This window comes from Hemitrygon akajei, chromosome 27 (genome assembly GCF_048418815.1).
Source record: "Hemitrygon akajei chromosome 27, sHemAka1.3, whole genome shotgun sequence".
NCBI classification, from domain to species: Eukaryota; Metazoa; Chordata; class Chondrichthyes; order Myliobatiformes; family Dasyatidae; genus Hemitrygon; species Hemitrygon akajei.
This window is the reverse complement of record NC_133150.1, coordinates 9,185,626-9,207,888: the sequence shown is the minus strand read 5'-3', so window position 1 is coordinate 9,207,888 and position 22,263 is coordinate 9,185,626. Positions and strand designations below refer to the sequence as shown.

General features: G+C 42.2%; 1 protein-coding gene and 1 long non-coding RNA gene across 4 annotated transcripts in view; one reads left to right on the top strand and one right to left on the bottom strand.

The window, feature by feature from the left end:
• The window catches only part of tspan18b (tetraspanin 18b), a 182,670-nt gene extending 160,780 nt beyond the window's left edge, over window positions 1-21,890 (bottom strand). The window contains exon 1 of one of the 3 annotated variants that reach the window (XM_073030357.1): window positions 21,868-21,890. Coding sequence is in view for 1 of the 3 variants with exons in the window: in XM_073030353.1 (XP_072886454.1) it covers window positions 7,462-7,588 (127 nt within the window). In the remaining 2 variants the exon portion in view is untranslated. Of the gene's footprint in view, window positions 1-6,529; window positions 6,554-7,461; window positions 7,608-21,867 lie in introns of those variants that run through there. The other 2 variants (XM_073030353.1, XM_073030358.1) reach the window with 2 other exon arrangements.
• LOC140717011 (uncharacterized) lies at window positions 7,776-10,864 on the top strand. Its single transcript, XR_012096410.1, has 2 exons — window positions 7,776-8,879; window positions 10,087-10,864. It is a non-coding gene; the product is annotated as an uncharacterized lncRNA (long non-coding RNA).
• Window positions 21,891-22,263: the final 373 nt, after the last annotated feature.

The window sequence follows — 22,263 nt, the reverse complement described above, 5'->3', positions numbered from 1 at the left end:
CTACTAATGTTATTGGTAATGCCATCCATTTATCAAGATCCTCCTGAATTTTTTTTAAAAGTGGTAAATAGTTTAATTTATATAAGTTTTTTGTGTCATTATCAATTCTTATACCTAAATATTTTATACCATTTGCCGGCCATCTAAATTGAGTTATTAATCGACATTGACTATAGTCTCCATTAGTAAGAGGTAAAATTTCACTTTTATCCCAATTTACTTTATAACCTGATATTTTCCCATATTCTTCTAGTCTATAAGATAATTTACCCAATGAGTGCAATGGATCTGTTAAATAAAGTAGAACATCATCAGCAAATAAATTAATCTTATATTCTTCCTGATTAACTCTAAAACCCTTAATATCTGGATCCATTCTAATTAATTCAGCTAATGGCTCTATTGCCAACACAAACAAAGCAGGTGATAATGGACAACCTTGCCTAGTTGATCTTGTTAACTGAAATGGTGTCGAAATTTGACCATTCGTCACTACTTTAGCTTTGGGATTAGTATTCAAGGTATTAATCCATCTTATAAATGGTGTTCCTAATCCATATTTTTCCAATACCTTGAATAAAAAAAAAAATAAATAAATAAAAAAAAAGTAACTTTTCTTGATAGTCATGGATTGACCATTTCTTCATTTGTTTTTTGCCTCAAAGTATACCTTACATACAAACTATGCATTCATTTTTCAGCATCATTGCTTCATGTAGCTTTCTGATCTGCCACCATCAAGTTACACCTTATGCCTTCAGAGTTTGTTTTACTCAGATTTAATATCCTAGTTTCAGATTGAATTGAATTTCTTCCAAGGTTTGTATAAACTGAATCAGCTGAATTTATGTTAAGTTCCATGTATGTACTGACATCACTCAGCTCGAACTGAATATTCCTCTTAATTTCTGCGCTGTCCCCTCCCCTCTGTCCCCACAGACCCTCCCCTGTCTGCTTCAAGCAGCTTGGTTGGAAAGGAATGGATAGTTGACATTTTGGGCTGAGGCCCTTCATCAGAACTCCACCACACACACAGACACTGACTTATTTATTTATTCATTGATAAAGCCGTAGTTATTACCCATCTCTCACAGCTCTTTGTGAAAATTATGGTGACAACTAGCTTGGCCTCAAGTATGGGGGTGGGTCTGAAGCTCATATACTCCAGACTTAATAAGGACTACAGATTTTCTTCTCTTGAGAGCAGTATTGAACTAAAGAGGTTTCGACAACTAACTGATCATTTTAATATCGCATATCAGTAAACAAAATTAAATTCCACAGCTGCCACGTTCAGACATGTTAGTCCAAAGACCTGGATTTCCGGTCAAGTGACTTAACCATTGCATTATCACTTGTCCCCTGTTCCTTGCCAACAAATTTGTCTCCTTGGAAATTGTCTTATTCTGAATCAGACGACTGACAAAGCTGGTGGTGTGTTTGAGTCTGCCTGTGTGTGGACTCAATTGCCAACATGTTTTGCTTCACTCTGCCTCGGTTTATCAGTGTCTGGATTGTTATATGCTCTTACTGACTTTAGATTTTATTTCCATGCACTCTTAGCTGGTCTATCCTTTTCATCCCATATAATCTTGAGACCATCCAAAAACCTGCTGTTTGAATTATAACTCATTCCAAGTCCTGGCTTCTTCATCGTTCCGAGTTTGACAACCTGTGCCAAATCTGCCTCTTCAGGCTTATTATAGTTATGACCTTATTCCTCCCTATCCCTATTATCTACAGCTCTGTAATGTTCCAGGATATCTGAAACTCTCTAAATGTAACCTCTTGCCTCACAGTATTACTTGTGCCTGTGCTTCCAGCAGCCACAGCCATAAGTAAATCACTCTCTTGCTAATTCTTTCCTTCCTTTAAGGCACTGCTTAAAGTCAAAAGCTGGAACAAACCTTTTGGCTCTCTGTCCTATTATCCCTAAATACGATAGGCTAAATTTTGCTTGATAAAGTTCCTGTGATATTTGACATCACAGGTTCCATGGAAATATAAGTTTTGATGGCGGTGCTGGGTAGGCAGTGAGCCCTAGTCAATTCAATCTCTACTCAGTCATACGTCGAAGTTTAGAATAGGTCAGTTCGCATAATTTGCAAATACTTTTCCATCAAAGTATCTGCTAAGATTTGGTTGAAAAATCAGACCTTAGATCCAGCTCAACAATCTACAGATCTATCGGGATAACTGCTCTGGTTCCTCCCAATTACTTCACAAGCAGTACTTTTGTGAACACATTTAAAATATTGTCGCACAAGGTGGTCAGAGGAAATCCCTGTTCCCCTATGATTCCACCCTCGGTTCATGTAGCAACTGAAATTCATGTGAAATGTAAGGTGGACAAGATCCATTGTGTTGCAATTAAAGGTTAAACTCCTGGCCAAAGAATAATTTACCTTAAATAAACAGCAGTTATTTTGATCACAGAAATTACTTTAATCATATGTACTATTGTCTAAATGGTAGACTATAAAATTGACGTTTTTCAGAGGTAGGAAGGGGCATGTTCGGAGAAGTAATTTTCAAAGTGAGTATGTTTTGAACATTTGCCAGTGAATATTATGAACACTTCCCCGGGGAATGCTCTTCCCTCCCTTCTGAGTTTCCAAGCATATACATTTCTCATCACAAGACTGAAAGATCTGGCATCCACTTCAACATCTGTAACTGTTTTAGACATGCATACAAAATAGTCGGGCAGGAAATAGTTTTGAAATGATATGGCAGGAGAAGCACATTTCAGCACTAAATTGCATAGTTTGCTAAATTACTTCTTATAGCAGAGGCTTTGTGGTGTGGATGTCTGCACAAAGGAATCTAATATTGGCACCTGAGCTCACAGCACTGTAGAAGTTTTAACCTCACATGTGTCACATGTTTTTAAATCACTGCACATCCCAAATTGAGCAGATGGAACGATGACAGAAAAATAAATTGGCAATGCCTTGTCACTTGCACATCAACATTTATGTAGGAGTAATCAAACCTTTCCTTCATGCAGTCAACCATCCAAAACAAGGATCCTGACAGGAATACAAGCATAGTCTCACAAACTCTCGCTCAACAATTCACACACATCTGCACAGGCACTTGAATGGCCAAGGCATTTAAAGCAATAGAGCTAATGGGGGTAAATAGAACTAATATAGATGGACACAATGGTCATGGATGTGATAGGTTACAGAGCCTGTTTCACTGCTCCAGTCTATGATTCTCTTTAGAACTTTTCACTCTGATACCTTCAGGCATTTCCTACACCTTATCTAGATGTCCATTTGTTCGACATTTTGAGCAACATTTTGCAACTTGTATCTTTGTTTTCTCACTAGCTATCCTCATTAATCTACCAATCAGATGACTTCATCAACAGTGCATTACCATGGCAACTCGACGCTCCACTTGTATTATCCATTGTTCTCCCACACTCCTTGCAACTTAAAACTAATTTGTTTTCTGTCTCTCCCAGCTCTGATGAAGGATCTTAGACTTGAAATACAAGCTACGTTTCTCTTTTCACATACGCTGCCTGATGTGATGAGTGTTTCTAACATTTTCTGTTCACTCACATCAATGTTTAGTACCGCAGTCACTCTTTGTAATACATGGGAAATGTGGAAGGAAATTTGTGTAATGCCCCACAAAGAGAATAATACAGCAATGGTCTTATTCGACTGTTGTTAATTGAATGATCAATTTTGGGGGAAATTGATCCCCCCCCCCCACCCCAACCCAATGTTGAGGCTCTCCTTCAAAATAACTACAAGGGTTTACTTCTCTTACAACTGAGATGGCAAACAGAGTTTTGTTTGACATTACACATAGAAATAGCGCAGTGTATAATTACATCGAAGATAAATACAGTAACAATTACATTTGAAGGTAATAAATATCTCAAGATCTAATGGACAGCTTGGATGTTCAGTCAGGAAATAAGGGAGAGACAAAGAGATTGCAGATGGTGGAATCTGAAACAACAAGTTGGAAGAACTCAGTGAGTCAAGCAGCTTCTGTGGGAGGAAAGGGATTGTCGATGTATTTGGTCTAGAGCTGTGAGCTGATGTAAGGTTCAACTCGAAATGTCAACAGTTGTTTTCCTGCCACAAACGCTGCTTGACTCACTGTGGTTTTTCAGCAGATTGCTTGTTGCTTCAGGAAGCAAGGGCTTTGGGCTATTGCTTGAAACTTAGTTAAGAAAGTGGGTTTTGAGTAAGTTTTGAAAGAATGAGGGATAGGTAGGTAAATGATATTCTGTAGAAAGATAATTTTAATGTCCAGGAACTCACTGCCTGTGACAAAAGGAAAAGCATGTACAAAGGCCAGAATGGGAAATAAAGAACTGACACAGTTGCAGAGTTAGATGAATAAGGCCACACAGCTTTGGAAAAAAAAGCATTAGGGTTTTAAATTGCAAATATAGTGCTCGACGGTTCAGTCAGGAAGGACATGGCACAGCTGAATGAAATACCGAGCAAAGCTTTATGCTTGATGGAGGTTTGTAAGTTAGTTTGGAGAGTGCTGAAGTTCTTAAGTAAGAAGTTGTAGAGGCAAAAACAAAAAGTTCAAAACAAAGTTGAAACAGTACAGTGAGAGATGGCAAGGGTATGGCCTTTTTGGAGCAGATACAAGACCACACACCACATCCAGCTCAGTCGGAGACTGTGGCCCAAAGGGAGCTGTCACTGATGTAGAGCATGTGGATACGAAATGCAAGCACTCTCCCAGCTGTGATTTGATATTCTATTGAATTCAAACCCGTGAGGTGTTTCATTCTGCTGCTGAAACAGACACATCGATGTGGTGTATGATCTTCGTATTGCAATGATGCCTATTGCCTCGCTGTCTAGATAAATTCTATAACTTGATGACATCTAGTGGCCTTGGAAGAGTTTTCACCATTAGGTAATAAAAGGCAAAAGATTTTTTAAACTCTGCTAATCTAGAATAAAACGAAGAAGTGCTAGAAGAGTCAGAATTTGTTGTGGCCTGGTATTTCATGTTAGTTGATATTGATCCTTTATTTCCTTCTGATTTTTGTAACATCATTCCAGAAATTCAACCAAGTTCTTTTGCTGAAGAAACAAATGTATGTGACTCAGAAAAAAATTATGTCCCAACGTTTCTCTCCACTTCTTTCAGACTGTACTCAGTAGCGTCATATTAATGCCCAAATTCCCACAGTTACTCCAGACTCCCAATCATCCCGGACCTCCAGTCCTTGCTCAACATCTGTTATCAGCACTTTATGCCCCCACTCTCTATGAGTCCTTGGTTGGACTGCTCGCAAATCCATACTCTCTACCACCCTGATCAGCCCAGACCTCGGCCCCCAACGTTCCTATCACTCTGATGCTGTGAAATACCTGACCCCCATACTCAGCCTGAATGCCAATGTCCCAAACTCTCCAAATCACTTTTTTCACTTCATGATGCAGAGATATCCAGCTGGCCAGCAGAATCCACTGTCATCCCCAAACTTCCAGGCCTAGCCCCAGGCCCAGACCCAGGCCTAGCCCTAGCCCTAGACTCAGATCCAGGCCCAGACCCAGGCCCAGGCCCAGAACCAGATTTTTTCACCTCCTCCCTGGGATGCAAAGGGAAGAATAACTGAAAAAAAAGGCAGCACCCAAGGACCACATTGCTGTCAGCATCAGAAGTCCTGCAAAATAATCACTAGCGTTCCAGGAAATTACCCTATGGTGAGCCTATTGTACACGCATTAAGTTATAAACAATTAAATTTTAAATCTGATATTTTAAAAAAGCCATTTAATGAAACAAGACACCAACTAGTAAATCTTGATGGAAATAAGATTGACAGTTACCTGTAATTGTGTTGTCAGAAGTGATCCATACAGTAACTACTAGCCCCTATTATTTATAACTTGCTTATCAAATGTGGCTAGAATACCCATCACACAATGTGGTGAACTATATACTTGTAAGAAACTTCGCCACATGGGGACTCTTTTTTTAAAACAAAGGGGGGGTGAATGTGGTGAACTACATATAGCTGTCTGGACACGCCCCCCCCTTGCTGACCACTGACCGTGGCTCCTCCCACAGACCCCGGTATAAAGGCGATGGAGGTCTGAGCCCGGCCTCTCTGTCTCCAGGATGTAGTATGGTGGTCAATCACTGCTTGTTCCTTCTTCCAGTCAATAAAAGCCGATACCTCGCCTTTACGTCTCAGAGTGAGTTATTGATGGTGCATCACACAAACACAGTAAAATTCATCACGTTCAATGCTCATCAGTGCAGATAGTAAGATGTTATTTTCCTAAACATAATGGCAGTGCAGAGCACCTCACACAACACATTTTGGAAAGTTGCCTTTAACCAAACTGCAAAGGCTCACTTGCCTGAACTTACATAAATAATGGCAAGTGTCATTAGTCTCACTTTTACTTCCACTGTAACTTCCAACCAGAGGTCGGCTAACTTAAAGAGAAAAGTTAACACTTTAGGTGGCGTCCTTAAGCAAAATAGGTCTTTTAGCTCACCATTTAACAGTGGAGACTTACATTTCTGTGGTCCTCATTATCTGCATGGAGACATCAGAGAGTTATAGACAGGATGATGAATAGTAAAGCCATGAGGGAAAAGGGGTACGGAAGCTGCCAAGCTTGAAGAGATTTCTTTTAAGTTGCTGATGAAAGCAGAAAAGAAAGTGACAAGAAAAAGGGAGGCTGCCCCAGAATGCGGGGCATGTGATGTCTGAATGAGGACTGTCTTTGACGGCTGGAGTCCTGTGGATTCAGTAATAAGACAGCCACTGACACCGAACATAGATAAGAGGCTCAGGAGTTTTTACAGGCACAAAGGGTCAAATACTGTAAAATCCTTTAAATCCATGTGGCTGGGAAGACTGCAGAAAGAGAGTGCATTGAGACCAGGTAGCGGTGTGAGGTTGTGGATGATGATATAGGTGAGCGAATCTTGACAAGGGTGGAATTATGTGAGAATCAGTAACTACAATTCTTAATTCAATTTTCAACAAACAATGAAGTCTTTTACGTATCTGTTTAATTTCATTCTTATCCCTTAAGAACTTTCACTTTCAAACATTGTTCTTTTACAACTGGGACTTTGGTTGTAAACTGTTGAAAACTTCAGAGTTGAACACATTTAGTCTTAAGCTGTAACTGAAATAGTGACTGAAATATGAATCATTCAACGTATATATTAGGAGTTATGTTTTAAAATAAACAGACTCAAAATAAGGGTCTTAGGTTACAGTATTTAATAAATTCATACTTAAACATCTGAACTGTGTTAACCTGACAGATGGAAATATCGTGAGATGTCTATGAACAGCTTTTGTTTGCTTTTTCAATCTGCCTTGCTTGTCCCACAGCAGCAGCCAACCCGTCCAACCACAAACTCTACTTTAAAGTTAGTGATGCATACTATCAACTAACAGCTTGCAACAGTAAATAACATAAACATAACTCACCTGCACTGCTAGCCTTGTTAAAATCAGATGCTCGTAGTAAATCGGATTTCTTTTGGCTCCTCACGATTTGCCTGTATGTTCCACTGTTGCTTGAACTCGTCTGTGCCATAACTAGCTCCAAAAACATCTGGGAAATAAGCAGTGCCATAAAATAGATTTGTTTGGCCTGCTCACTGCTGGGACAGTGGAAAAGACACGTGACACAGGAAATGATTCAGTGCAATTCCAACCTCAAAAAAAAATTACTGCAGAATCCAGCTATTTCTTAGCTGCGGTCTTATATCAGACTTACTTTACAAAGATGAATACTGGTCAAAGGATTCGTGGCAAAATTGCTTTATTATTTTTTTCTGTCCTGAAGTCTCTTGAACCATGGTCAAATTATAACCTTGTGCCAACTGGATGGAATAAAAAGTTCTGGAAGAGAAATTCAATCACCTAGTATTTTCTTTTATGTGCCCTGTGACTGATTCGAAGCGGAAAATCTGTCAAAGTGGGCAATGTGAAATTGAACGCTGGACTTCCTGGACATGATGTGCTTCCCTGTGGAAGTTGATGGGTGCAGACTAATATTGTCTATCATATTGACCCCGGTGCTGATGGATTGGAACGGGTATGTTTGCTGAAGACATGATGGCCTGACTGATCATAAATTAAAGGGACATACATTATCTGAGCCACAGCTGAGGAGCGTGAATCATGAAACCTGCTACGATGGACTATAAATCCTTCAGGGAAGGCGTTCTTTCTCACCGCCATTCAGGCTTGGAGTGCAGCTGCTCTTATCTCTGATCCACTCCTGGTGGTTTGAGCATCTGTAAGAACTCTCCCCATGCCAGAAAATCCCTCTGATGACTTTGTGAAGTCCATGCCCCCATACACATCCTGCTCTTGAGAAAATTGCTTCTTTGCAACACTGCAAGGAATGGGTTACACACAGATTTTAGCACATATTTCTATAAGGGTTAAAACTTCTCAGCCACAAATTCTGGATGTACGTAACCAGCTCTTCAGTAGATTCAAGATTGTTTAATGTACACAAGTCCTCTAGAAGGACCACAACATGTCATGGTTTGGAGGCTCAGGTGACTCAATGATCCAGAGAGCAGTGCTGGCTGGAGTTGGGGCTCTATGCTTTGGCTCTTGGTAGGGTCGTTCATGCTAAATAGGTCAACAGTCCACTGGCCCTCCAGGTCTGGGTTTCAGCTCAGGGCTAACAAGCTTGACTGGTTACAGAAACAGCAATGAAGAATCCTTCTAAGTCTGAGTGCAATGGTATTCCTGAGTCTCCACCCAGGACTCGCTTGACTGACGGTAGTGAAAACCAGGAAGCTACCGGCATGATGAAGGAAGCCCCGGACACCGGCAGAGATGGAGGATCTTCATTGCTGCCCTAAATGCCAGCGATGTAACAGGTAGTAAGTACCAGCAGACAAGTATGAAATAATTGTTACTCTGGCTCCAATGCAGTACAAAGGAAACAATATGCTGAAGAATAATTACATAAAATATGAATATACTGTAAATATATAACTTATATGCATAGATTGATTGTATGTCCATAAAGTGATGCGAGGTACATAAGCTGCCTGGCAGGAAATGTTAAAGTAATGGAGGTTGGGGTTGTGGAGGGTGGAGGGGTGGGATAGTGAGTAGAGGTTTCGATCAGCATTACTGCTTGGGGAAAGTAACTGTTTTTGAGTCTAGTGATCCTGGTGTGGATGCTACATAGCCTCCTCCCTTGGTGGGAGTGGGACAAACAGTCCATGGGCAGGGTGGGTGGGATCCTTCGTGATGTTTCTGGTGCTTGTTAAGCTCCTTTCTGTATACAGGTACATGATGGCAGGTAAGCTGGTGCCAGTGATGTGCTGGGCAGTTTTGACTACCTGTTGTAATAACTTCCACTCCGCCGCAGTGCAGTTGCCCTACCGTGCAGTGATGCCCTGATGTACTATAGACGTGCGTAGCCCAGCTCTCTTCAGCCTCCTTAGAAAGTAGAGGCGCTGGTGAGCTTTCCTGATTGTGTAGGATGTGTTCTGGGACCATGGGAGGTTGTGTGAGATGCTCTCCCAGGAGTTTGAAAGTGCTCCCAGTTTCTACTGGTGTGCCATCAGTGTAGAGAGGGCTGGTTCTCCTGAAGCCAATAATCAGCTCCTTTGTCTTGTTGACATTGAGTCATTGGAAAGAGGAAAGACAGTTCTTGAGTGAAGAATTTTTTGCCCCTTTAATCTACTCTAATATTTAGATGGAATATTCTGTAGCATAACCATTAATACCCTTTATCTGATAATGACTAAAAATTTGAAATAAAAAACAAAAAATGTTGGATACACACAGAAGGTCCGGTTGTGGAAAGAGAAACAAAGTTACTGTTTCAGGCTAACGACCTTTTGTCAGATCTATTGAGTTTTATGCCTTTTCTGTTTTTATTCCGAAGAATCACTAAGCTACATTTTTAGATTTTCTGTTGACTAATCTCTTGGGGGATGTTTGTTCATTTTTAGTTCTGTAAAAAAAAATGCCCAGAATCTGAACTCTGGATAAAGTTTTTCACTCAAAAACTCATCTTTGCGAGTTCTGACTGATACGTTGCAGATTTCCAAAGTTTTTTTCTTTCCCTTGCAGATTCCCAGAAGCCAGTCCTTTTTCCATCACAATCTGTCAAATAGCTATAAAGAAGATGGTTTCTAGATACCCAGGTCCAGAGACGCCACAGCACCGAGCGTTTATGAATGTAATCAACCTTGTACTGTGCAATGCTTCTATAGGTCGGGGCATTGATTCACAAGGAAGTATGACTGCCTCAAAAATCCCCTCCAGGTCATGTAGAATTCTGATGAGGACATACATTGTTTGAAATTGGGCTGTGAACAATGCTATTAAGTTTTAATTACTATAATAACTAAAATACTAGGACCAACAGCAAAGCACATGGTTATAAATATATGTATGATATAGCGGCATCTTTACAACAAGTGTCTGAGCACTCTCCACATGTGTATATTGTTATTACAAATTCAGTCTACTGACTGGCTTCCTCAATAATTGCATTTCTGTAAATGCTGGTCTCAAACATTGCACTAACTCATTGAACCGGCCTCCATTCGGCAACTCAATGTGTGAGTACAATCGCTCGCTGAGTTGGTAGCAAGGTTTTCTCTCTATACACCTAATACATCGAGACTGCTGACAAGCTTAATTCCTGGCAGCTGCGCGCCGTGACAATATATGGTATTCAACGTGAATTATCTCATTCAGATAATCATATCCATTAGCTAAAACTACCATTGGGGTTGCTCATTTGTTCTGAGTTGCTTTTTACAAATTTCATGGATTTGTCCACATGGCTCTTCAAGGAGTGAAAAACAAGCCTTGTTGTACAATAAATTGCTTTAATTTGAAATGATCCATTTATATGTTTTGAGATATTTTTGAAAATGAAATTATATTTGTACAATAGTACGCATTGTCATGATGCTGGAATTAACTTTTCTTTTATTGGGATACAGTATGGAATAGGCCCCTTTAGGACCTTTGAGCCACACTGCCCAACAATCCCCGGATTTAATCTTAGTCATATCATGGAACCATTTACAATGACCAAATAGAACCATAGAACATTACAGCACAGAAAATAGGCCATTTGGCCGTTCGAGTCTGTGCTGAAACTTTATTCCGCTAGTCCCATTGACCTGCACACAGTCCATAACCCTCCAGACCTCCCCCATCCATGTATCTATCCAATTTATTCTTAAAACTTAAGAGTGAGCCTGCACTTACCACGTCAGATGGCAGCTCATTCCACACTCCCACCACTCTGAATGAAGAAATTCCCCCTAAACATTTCCCCTTTCACCCTAAAGCCATTTCCTCTCGTATTTATCTTCCTAATCTAAGTGGAAAGAACCTACTTGCATTTACTCTGTCTATACCCCTCATAATTTTGTAAACCTCTATCAAATCTCCCCTCATTCTTCTACGCTCCAAGGAATAAAGTCCTAACCTGTTCAATCTTTCCCTGTAACTCAACTCCTGAAGACCCGGCAACATCTTAGTAAATCTTCTCTGCACTCTTTCAATCTTACAGATATCCTTCCTATAATCAGGTGACCAGAACTGTAAACAATACTCTAAATTTGGCCTCACTAATGTCTTATACAACCTCACCATAACATCCCAACCCCTATACTCAATACTTTGATTTATGAATGCCAGGATGCCAAAAACCTTCTTAATAACCCTGTCTACCTGTGACGCCACTTTCAGAGAATTATGTATCTGAACTCCCAGATCCCTTTGTTCCTCTGCACTCCTCAGTGCCCTACCATTTACTGTGCATGTCCTACCTTGATTTGTCTTTCCAAAATGCAACACCTCACACTTGTCTGCATTAAATTTCATCTGCCATTTTCTGGCCCATTTTCCAGTTGGTCCAGATCCCTCTGCAAGCTTTGAAAGATATCCTCACTGAAAACAACATCTCCAATCTTAGTGTCATCAGCAAACTTACTGATCCAATTTACCACATTATCATCTAGATTATTGATATAGACAACAAACAACAAGGGTCCCAGCACAGATCCCTGAGGCACACCACTAGTCACAGGCCTCCATTCTGAGAAGCAATCATCCACTACCACTCTGTCTTCTCCCACACAGCCAATTTCAAATCCAGTTTACAACCTCTCCATGGATACCTAGTGTCTGAACCTTCTGAACTAACCTCCCATGTGGGACCTTGTCAAAGGCCTTACTAAAGTCCATGTAGACAACATCCACAGACCTTCTTTCCTCTACTTTCTTGGTAACCTCCTCGAAAAACTCTACAAGATTCATTAAACATGATCTGCCATGCACAAAGCCATGCTGATCAGCCCTTGGCTGTCCAGAAACTTGTATATCTGATCTCTCAGAACACCTTCCAATAATTTACCTACTACCGATGTCAGGCTCACCAGTCTGTAATTACCTGGTTTACTTTTGGAGCCTTTTTTAAACAACGGAACAACATGAACTACCCTCCAATCCTCTGGCACTGCATCCATGGCTAAGCACATTTTAAATATTTCTGCCAGGACCCCTGCAATTTCTACACTAGTGCCTCTTAAGGTCCGAGGAAATATCATGTCAGGTCCGGGGGATGTATCTACCTTTATTCGCTGTAAGGCAGCAAGCACCTCCTCCTCTTTAATCTCTATATGTTCCATGACACTACTGCTTGTTTCCCTTCTTTCCATATACGCTATGCCTGTTTCCTGAGTAAATACTGATGCAGAAAAACTGTTTAAGAACTCCCCCATCTCATGAGGGTCCACACATAGATGACCACTCTGATCTTCTAGGGGACCAATTTTGTTCCTTACTATCCTTTTGCTCTTAATATACTTATAGAAACCCTTCGGGTTTACCTTCACATTATCTGCCAAAGCAACCTCATGTCTTCTTTTTGCCTTCCTGATTTCCTTCTTTAGTATTTTCTTTCATTTTCTATACTCTTCAAGTACCTCATTTGTTCCTTGTTGCCTATACCTGCTATACACCCCTCTCTTTCTCTTAACCAGATTGCCAATATCCCTTGAAAACCAAGGTTCCCTATGCCTGTTAACTTTGCCTTTAATCCTGGCAGGAACATGCAAACTCTGCACTCTCAAAATTTCACCTTTGAAGGCCTTCCACTTACTGAACACATCCTTGCCAATAGGATCTCTTCCTAGATCCTTTCTCATTTCCACAAAATTGGCATTTCTCCAATTTAGAACCTCAGCTCGAAGACCAGACCTATCCTTATCCATAATTAACCTGAAACTAAAGACATTATGGTCACTGGACCCAAAATGTTCGCCTTCTCATATTTCTGTCACCTGACCTGTCTGGTTCCCTAATAGGAGATCAAGTATTGCATCCTCTCTCGTTCGTACCTCTATATAGTATATTGATTTAGAAAACTTTCCTGAACACATTTGACAAACTCCAAGCCATCCAGTCCTTTCACAATGTGAGTCCCAGCCGATACTTGGAAAGTTAAAATCCCCTACTATTACAACTTCCTGTTTCTTACATCGGTCTGCTATCTCTCTGCAGATTTGCTCCTCCAATTCTCTCTGACTATTGGGCGGTCTGTAATACAACCCTATTAGTGTGGTCACACCTTTCCCGTTCCTCAGCTCCACCCATATGGCCTCTGTAGACAATCCCTCCAGGCTCTCCTGTCTACGCACTGCTGTGATATTTTCCCTGACTAGTAATGCCACTCCTCCCCCTTTCATCCCTCTCCTGCTATCACGTCTAAAACAACGGAACGCTGGAACATTAAGCTGCCAGTCCTGCCCCTCCTGCAAGCAAGTCTCACTAATAGCAATAATGTTGTAATCCCACGTGCCAATCCACACCCTAAACTCATTTGCCTTACCTACAATACTCCTTCCATTGAAATAGATGCACCTGAGAACATTTCTATCACATACAAACCTTTGATTTCTGTCTATACAGGCAGTCCTCACATGACCTTTATCCTCCTCCACCTCACTACCTGCTCTAACACTCTGGTTCCCCTCCCCCTGCAAATCTAGTTTAAACCCCCAGGAGCAGCACTAGCAAACCTACCTGCAAGGGTGTTAGTCCCCCTCCAGTTCAGGTGCAACCTGTCCCGTCAGAACAGGTCACACCTTCCCTAGAACAAGGCCCAATTGTCCAGAAACATGAAGCCCTCCCTCCTGCACCAACTCCTTAGCCACATATTTAGCTGCATTATCTTCCTATTTCTAGCCTCACTAGCACATGCACGAGTAGCAATCCTGAGATTGCAACCCTGGAGGTCCTGTCCTTCAATTTTGCACCTAACTCCCTAAATTCTCTTTGCAGGACCTCCTCCTTCTTCCTATCCAGGTTATTGGTCCCTACATGGACCACAACATCTGGCTGCTCACCCTCCCTCTTGAGAATACCGGGAACTCAATCTGCGATATCGCGTACCCTGGCACCAGGGAGGCAACAGACCATCCGGGGTTCTCGATCTCTCCCACAGAACCTCTTATCTGTCCCCCTATCGAATTCCCTATCACTACTGCTCTCCTCTTTTTCCTCCTTCCTTTCTGAGCTGAGGGTCCAGTCTCGGTGTCAGAGATGCGACCACTGCAACTTGTCCCTGGTAGGTCGTCCCCACCAGCAGTATCCAAAACGATATGCTTACTGTTGATGGGAACGGCCACAGTGATGCTCAGCTCTTCCTGTCTATTCCCCTTCCCTCTCCTGACAGTCACCCAGTTACCTGTCTCCTGACTTTTAGGGATGACTACCTCCCTGAAACTCCTGTCTGTTTCTGCCTCTGCCTCACAAATGATCCGAAGTTCATCCAGCTCCAGTTCCCTAACTCGGTTTGTCAGGAGCTGCAGCTGGATGCACCTTTTGCAGGTGTAGTCATCAGGGACAATTGTGCTCACTCTGAATTCCCACATCCTGCATACGGAGCACTCGACTGCCCTAACTGCTGCCTCCATTACCTACTCCTAAGTTAATTAAATTAATTAAAGGAGCTTACCCGGCCTTACCTCACCTGGGAGCAAGCTCATCCTCAGCCTCTGCTCACCAAAACCTCAAAGCTCCACTCCTATCCTGAGTCACTCACACACTGGCCACTCCTCTTCAGTTACCCCTCCTTTTATTTGTCCCTGCCAATTATCTCAAGTACTCACTCTCTCTAATCAACTAATCAACACTCTGTTTAACCCTTCAGTTGCCCGCCATGCTCTGTTTAAAGCACATTCACCTCAGCTCCTCAGCTGCTTCCCAGCACTCAGCGCTCTCCCGAGTCCCTCGCTCCTCCTCCTGCTGCGACTGTCCCGAGTCCCCACTCCACGCTCCTTTTAAAGCGCACTTTAAATAACCTACCATCCCATCCATCTTTGGACTGTGGGAGGAAAGCCACACGGTCACGGGGAGAGCATACACACTCTTACAGGCAGTGGTGGGAATTGAACCTCGTTCACCTGTACTGTAAAACATTGTGCTAATGATTACACTACTGAGCTGTCCCCTGTATATCTCTGTGGACACTGAGACCCAGTTGTGCTTCAATCTTCTGAGCCAATCTTTGCTGCACAGAATAGGGCACCCAGTATACTCAGTAACATGGCAAAATAATACACTATCATTTTAGCATATCATACTTTGGGTCTGACCCAATACCTTAAAAGCTACTTATGAATAAGTTTTGAGACCGGCCATGCTATTTACTAAGAGTATGTGACTACATTTCTTTTCATAAACAGTGGATTTCATATAACTGGAACATGAGAGAGGAGCTAGCCAAAGATTTTTGAAGGGGGCACCAGCAGAGATGACAGGAGAATAGCAATGGCTGGACTTTCTGGGGGAAATTTGGAAAATGTAGGATAGATACTTCCCAGGATGAAGAAGTATTCTAAAGGGAGGACGAGGCAATCATGGGTGACAAGGGAAGTCAAAGACAGCATAAAAGCAAAAGTGAGGGCATATGATATAGCAGAAATTAGGATAGTTAGGGTATTGGGAAGGTCTCTAAAAACCAATAGAAGGCAACTGAAATACCCATAAGGAGAGAAAAGATGAAATATGAAGGTAAGCCAGATAAAAAAGACAGTACCAAAAGTTTTTTTTCAGACATACATCAAGAGTAAAAGAGGCAAGGGTGCATATTGAACCACTGGAAAATGACACTGGAGAGGTAGTAATGAGGGGCAAAGGAACAGTGGATGAACTTGTTAAGTATTTTGCGTCTGACTTCACTGTGGAAGATACTAGCGGTGTGCCAGAAATTTGAGAGTCTCAGGGGGCAGAAGTAAGTGTAGTTGCTATGACTAAGGAAAGCTGAAAGATCTGAAAGTAGATGTCGTCTGGATCAGATGGACTACACCCGCTCAGTAAGAAGGGATGGAGGCAGAAGAAATGGAAACTCTTGGCCAGTTAGCCTGACTTCAGTGTTGGGAAGATGTTGGAATCCATTATTAAGAATGGGGTTTCATGTTACTTAGAGATACACGATAAAGTAGGCTAAAGGCAGATGGTTTTCTTAAGGAGAAATCTTGCCTGACAAATCTGTTGGAATTTCTTGAGGAAATAGCAGGCAGGATAGACAAAGGAGAGTCAGTGGATCACAAACTCAAGAAAGTCTGCTGATGCTGGAAATCTAAGGCAACACACACAAAAAGCTGGAGGAAATCAGCCGGTCAGGCAGCATCTATGGAAAGGAATAAACAGTTGACGTTTTGGGCTGAGGATGGGAAAGAGATGAGAAGTCAGAGTAAGAAGGTTGGGGAGGGGAGGGAAAAGTACAAGGTGGTAGCTGATAGATGAAACTGGAAGAGGGGGAGAGGGTGAAGTAAAGAGCTGGGAAGTTGCTGGAAGAGATAAAGGGCTGGAGGAGGTGTTATCTGATAGGAGAGGGTAAAAGAGCATGGAAGGAAGGGAAGTGGGAGAAGGACCAGACTGGGGTGATGGGCAGGTAAGGAATAAGATGAGAGAGGGAATTGGGGATGTAGAATGGGGAAAGGGGGGCAATTATCAGAAGACAGAGAAATCAATGTTCATGCCATCAGGTTGGACTACCCAAACAGAATATAAGGTGTTGCTTCTAACAACCTGAGTGTGGCCTCATCCCAGCAGTAGAGGAGGCCATCGACTGACATGTCGGAATAGGAATGGGAAGTAGATGAAATGGGGGCCACTGGGAGTTTCCGCTTTTTCTGGCTCATTGAAGCAGTCTCCCAATCAACATCGGGTCTCACCGATATACAGGAGGCTATACTGAGATAACCCCAACATGGGTGAAATGTCACCTCACTCAGAAGGACTGTTTGGGGCCCTGAATAGTAGTGAGGGAGGAGGTGTAGGGGCAGGAGTAGGACTTGTTCTGCTTGTAGGGATAAGTGCCAGGAGGGAGATCAGTGGGGAGGGATGAATGGACAAGGGAATCATATAGGGAATGGTCCCTGTGGAAAGTAGAAAGTTTGGGGAGGGGAAGACATACTTGGTGGTGGGATCCCGTTGGAGATGGTGGGAGTTATGGAGAATTATGTGCTGTACACGGAGGCTAATAGGGTGGTAGGTGTGGACAAGAGGAACTTTATCCCTGCTATTAAAGTGGAAGGATAGGGTGAGAGCAGACATGAGTGAAATGGAAGCATTGTAGGTGAGGGTAGCATTGATGGTGGAGGAAGGTAAGCCCATTTTTGAAGAAGGAGAACATCTCCTTAGTTCTGGAATGAAGAGCCTCATCCTGAGAGCAGATGCAATAGAGATGAAAGAACTGATTGATTGGCCTTATCTCAAACATTGACGAGGTGGCGTACAGGAAAGAAGTCATCTCTCTGACACAGCGGTGCCAAGAAAATAACTTCTCCCTCAATGTTGCAAAAACAAAGGAGCTGGTGTGGATTACAGGAGGAATGGAGACAGGCTAACCCATATTGACATCAATGGATCTGGGGTTGAGAGAGTAAACAGCTTCAAGTTCCTTGGCATCCACATCACTGAGGACCTCACGTGGTCTGTACACACCAGCTGTGTGGTGAAAAAGGCACAACAGCGCCTCTATCACCTCAGACGGATGAGGAAGTTTGGTATGGACCCCCAAGTACTAAGAACTTTCTACAGGGGCACTACTGAGAGCATCCTGACTGGCTGCATCACTACCTGGTATGGAAACTGTACCTCCCTTAATCGCAGGACTCTGCAGAGAGTGGTGCGGACAGCCCAGAGCATCTGTAGTTGTGAACTTCCCATGGCTACACCTTTGGTTTGAGGAAGTTGGAGGAGCTGAAGAAGAAATTATTGAGAGATAGGTGGAGGAGCAGGAAGTGTTGAGGAAATGGAAAGGTTGCAGAGAGACCTGGTCAGTTTAGGTGAGTGGGCAAAGAAATGGCAGATGAGATATAATGTTGAGAAATGTACGGTTGTACATTTTGGACGAAGAAACAATCGGGCAGATTATTATTTAGATGGGGAGAAAATTCAAAAATCGGAAGTGCAAAGGGAGTTGGGGGTCCTAGTGCAGGATACCCTAAAGGTTAACCACCAGGTTGGATCAGCAGTAAGGAAGGTGAATGCTAGGTTGGCATTCATTTCAAGAGGAATAGTGTATAAGAGTAAGGAGGTGTTGATGAGGCTCTATGGGGCACTGGTGAGACCCCATTTGGAATACTGTGTGCAGTTTTGGGCCCCCTATCTTAGAAAGGATGTGCTGATGTTGGAGAGAGTTCAGAGAAGATTCATGAGGTTGATTCCCGGAATGCAGGGACTAACATATGAGGAGCGTTTGTCGGCTCTTGGATTGTATTCATTAGAGTATAGAAGAATGAGAGGGGATCTCATAGAAACATTTCGAATGTTGAAAGGGTTGGACAGAGTAGATGTGGAAAGGCCATTTCCCTTGGTGGGTGAGTCCAGGACAAGAGATCACAGTCTTAGAATTAGAGGGTACCCATTTAAAACATAGATGAGGAGAAATTTTTTTAGCCAGAGGGTCATGGATTTATGGAATTTGTTGCCACATACAGCTGTGGAGGCCCAATCATTGAGGGTGTTTAAGGAGGAGATTGATAGGTAACTAATTAGTCAGGGTATCAAGGGATATGGGGAAAAAGCTGGAAATAGGAACTAGATGGGAGAATAGTTTAGCTCATGGTGGAGTAGCGTTCTGCTCCTTTGTCTTGTGATCTTGTGATTTTGTGACCAGTTCCAGCTGAAGGAGGGGAGTGGTGGTGGAGGGAAATGATTGGGCCTGTTGTCCGGAAAGCAGCAGGGAGCTGTAAGGTTATCCAGGTGGGGTACAGAGATGTATGGGGACTGAACATCCATAGAGAAAATGAAATGATCAGGGTCAGCAAACTTGAGATCAGTGAAAAGATCCAGAGTGTGTGAAGTGTCACAGATGTAGGTAGGAAGGGAATGAACTGGGCGGTGGGGGGTGGGGGGGGTACGCAGATATAAGATCAGTGGAGCAGTATCAATGGGTCTATCTGGACAGGCAGTTTATGGATCTTGGTTAGGAGATAGAAATGGAATGTGTAGGGTAAGGGAAATATGAGGTTGCTGGCAGTGGATGGGAGATCCCCAGAGTTAATAAGGTCAGTGATGGTATAGGTGACAATGGCTTGGTGCTACTTAGTGGGATCCTGTTCGAAGGGTAAGTAAGAGAAGGTGTCTGACAGTTGTCACCTGGCCTCAGCAAAACAGAGGTCAGTCCACTGGACTGCTATAACAGACACCCCCCCCCCCCCCCATCTGCAGGTTTGAAAGTGAGGTTAGAATTACTGCGGAGAGAATGGAGAGCAGTTCGTTCGGAAGGAGTGAGGATTGAATTGGAGAGAGGAGTGGCAAAGTCAAGATGGTTGATGTTTTGTTGGCAGATGGCAATAAAAAAAATCCAGAACAGGCAGAAGATCAGAGTGGGGTATCCAGGAAGAGAAGGAGTCACCGGTGTGGGCTGGAGAGTCCTTGCACAGATACAGAGGTAGCCGAAGAAGAGCTCAGCAGGTTATTATTATTAATAACAGTAATAATCCAAGCTGTTATTTACTTGGATTTTCAGAAGGCCTTTGACAAGGTGCTACACAGGACATTGCCTAACAAGATGGTTTTACAGGAAATATACTAGCATGGATAGGAGATTGACTGATTGGCAGGAGGCAGAGTCAGAATAAAGGGGGCCTATTTTGGTTGGCTGCCAGTGACAAGTGGTGTTCCTTAGGGTCTGTATTGGGATTGCTGCTTTTCACACAATATGTCAATGATTTGGATGACAGAATTGATGGCTCTGTGGCCAAGTTTGCAGGTGATAGAAAGATAGGTGGAGGGACAGGCAGTGTTGAGGAAGCAGGGAGTCTGCTGAAGGATTTCTTTTCAAATCTTTTTATTATTATTATTCAAAAATAAGACAGGTACATCGAAGTAACAACACTTACAGTGCCTCAAATAAAAAGAAATTATCTTAAAGATTGAAAATTTTTGTGAATAAAAAAACCCTACTAAGCAAGAGAAGTGAGAAAAAAAAGAAACCCATTGGGGTACAACCCCGGAGCCATGCATCATACAGAAAGCTTCTAAAAATAAACATCAAACCGCCAACAATGCAGAAGGATTTCACCAGATTCGGAGAAGAGGCAGATGGAATATATGTAGAAAAGTGTATGATCATGCACTTTGGTAGAATGAATAAAGACGTAGTCTGTCTTCTAAATGGGGAGAAAATTCAAAATTCAGAGGTGCAAAGGAACTGGGGTGTCCTTGTGCAGGATTCCCTAATGGTTAACTTGCAGGGTGAGTCAGTGGTAAGGAAGGCCAATGCAATATTATCATTTTTTTTAAGAGAACTAGAATATAAGAGCAGGGATGTAATGTAAGGCCACACATGGAGTGTTGTGAACAGTTTTGGGCCCCTTATCTGAGAAAAGATGTGCTGACATTGGAGACGGTCCAGAGGACACTCACAGGAATGATTCCAGGAATGAAAGAATTCATGTATGAGGAGCATTTAATGGCTCTTGGCCTGTAATCACTGGAGTTTGGAAGAATGAGAGGGCATCTCATTGAAGCATTAAATAATGAAAGAATTAGACAGAGTGGGTGTGGGAAATATGTTTCCTATAGTGGTTGAGTCTAGGACCAGAGGGCACAGCCTCAGAATAGAGGGGCATCCATTTAGAACAGAGATGAGAAGGCATTTCTTTAGCCAGACGGTGTTGAATTTGTGAAATTCATTGCCATAGATGTCTGTGAAGTCTGAGTCATTGTGTATATTTAAAGCAGAGGTTAATAGGTTCTTGGTTAGTCACAGTGTCAAAGGGTGTGGGGAGAAGCAAGAGAGTGTGTTTGACAGGGATAATAAATCAGCCATGATGGAATGGTGGAGCAGACTCAGTGGGCCAAGTGGCCTAATTCTGTTCCCGTGTCTTATGGTCTTATGGCCTTATATTGGGACAAGTACATTTTAGCCCAATTAAGCTGCTGCCCCAATTAGCCAAAGTTTCATGGAAATGGTTTAAAAGATAAAAAAAGACAAACTGTTATTTAATTGAGTAACAACTTAAGTATTTAAATTAAATACACAACGAATTACAACACAATTAATACTACCACAGTACTATAAAATTGATGTTCCTAATAGTTATCGACAGAGGAATTCATCCAGTATATGCTGCCGTGTCCTTTTGATAGACTGTAAATAAATAACATTACACATACCACTGGACCCAGAGTTCCAAGGTTTAGAGAGTGCAGCAACTTTTTCTATCATTGTCGGATGCAATAGACAACAAACAAATTAATAAAGTCAGTGCAGACACAATAACAAACTGCCTTCACACAATGCTTTCAATAATTGCATCCTCCAAATCTTCATTTCATTGTTACATCCAAGATGATTCACAATACCTTCAAATTCTTTGCAGTTCCTAACTTGTTGAAATATTGAAATTGACAATTTTTAGTATCTCCAAGCCTGAATGCTTGAGATCAGTGAGCAAAACAGTTCCGAATTGTCTTACTGTTTATTTCTCTCCCGCTATCTGTGACAAAAATCATTGCTCGCTGAACACAAACACACACAACTGATGCTTTTTTAAAACTGTTCTAAGCACGGTGTATTGTTTAACGGCCACACAAGTGCACATAAATGATACTGGTTAGAAACTTTGGCAACAATCTCCTGTCCCAATTAAGCAGCATACTGTCCCAAATAAACAAAGGTAATCCTGGCTATTTTTTCAATTAGTTTTTGTTCTTTAAGAGTTGTCCCAAATAAGCAGCTGCCCTTATTAACCACTATGG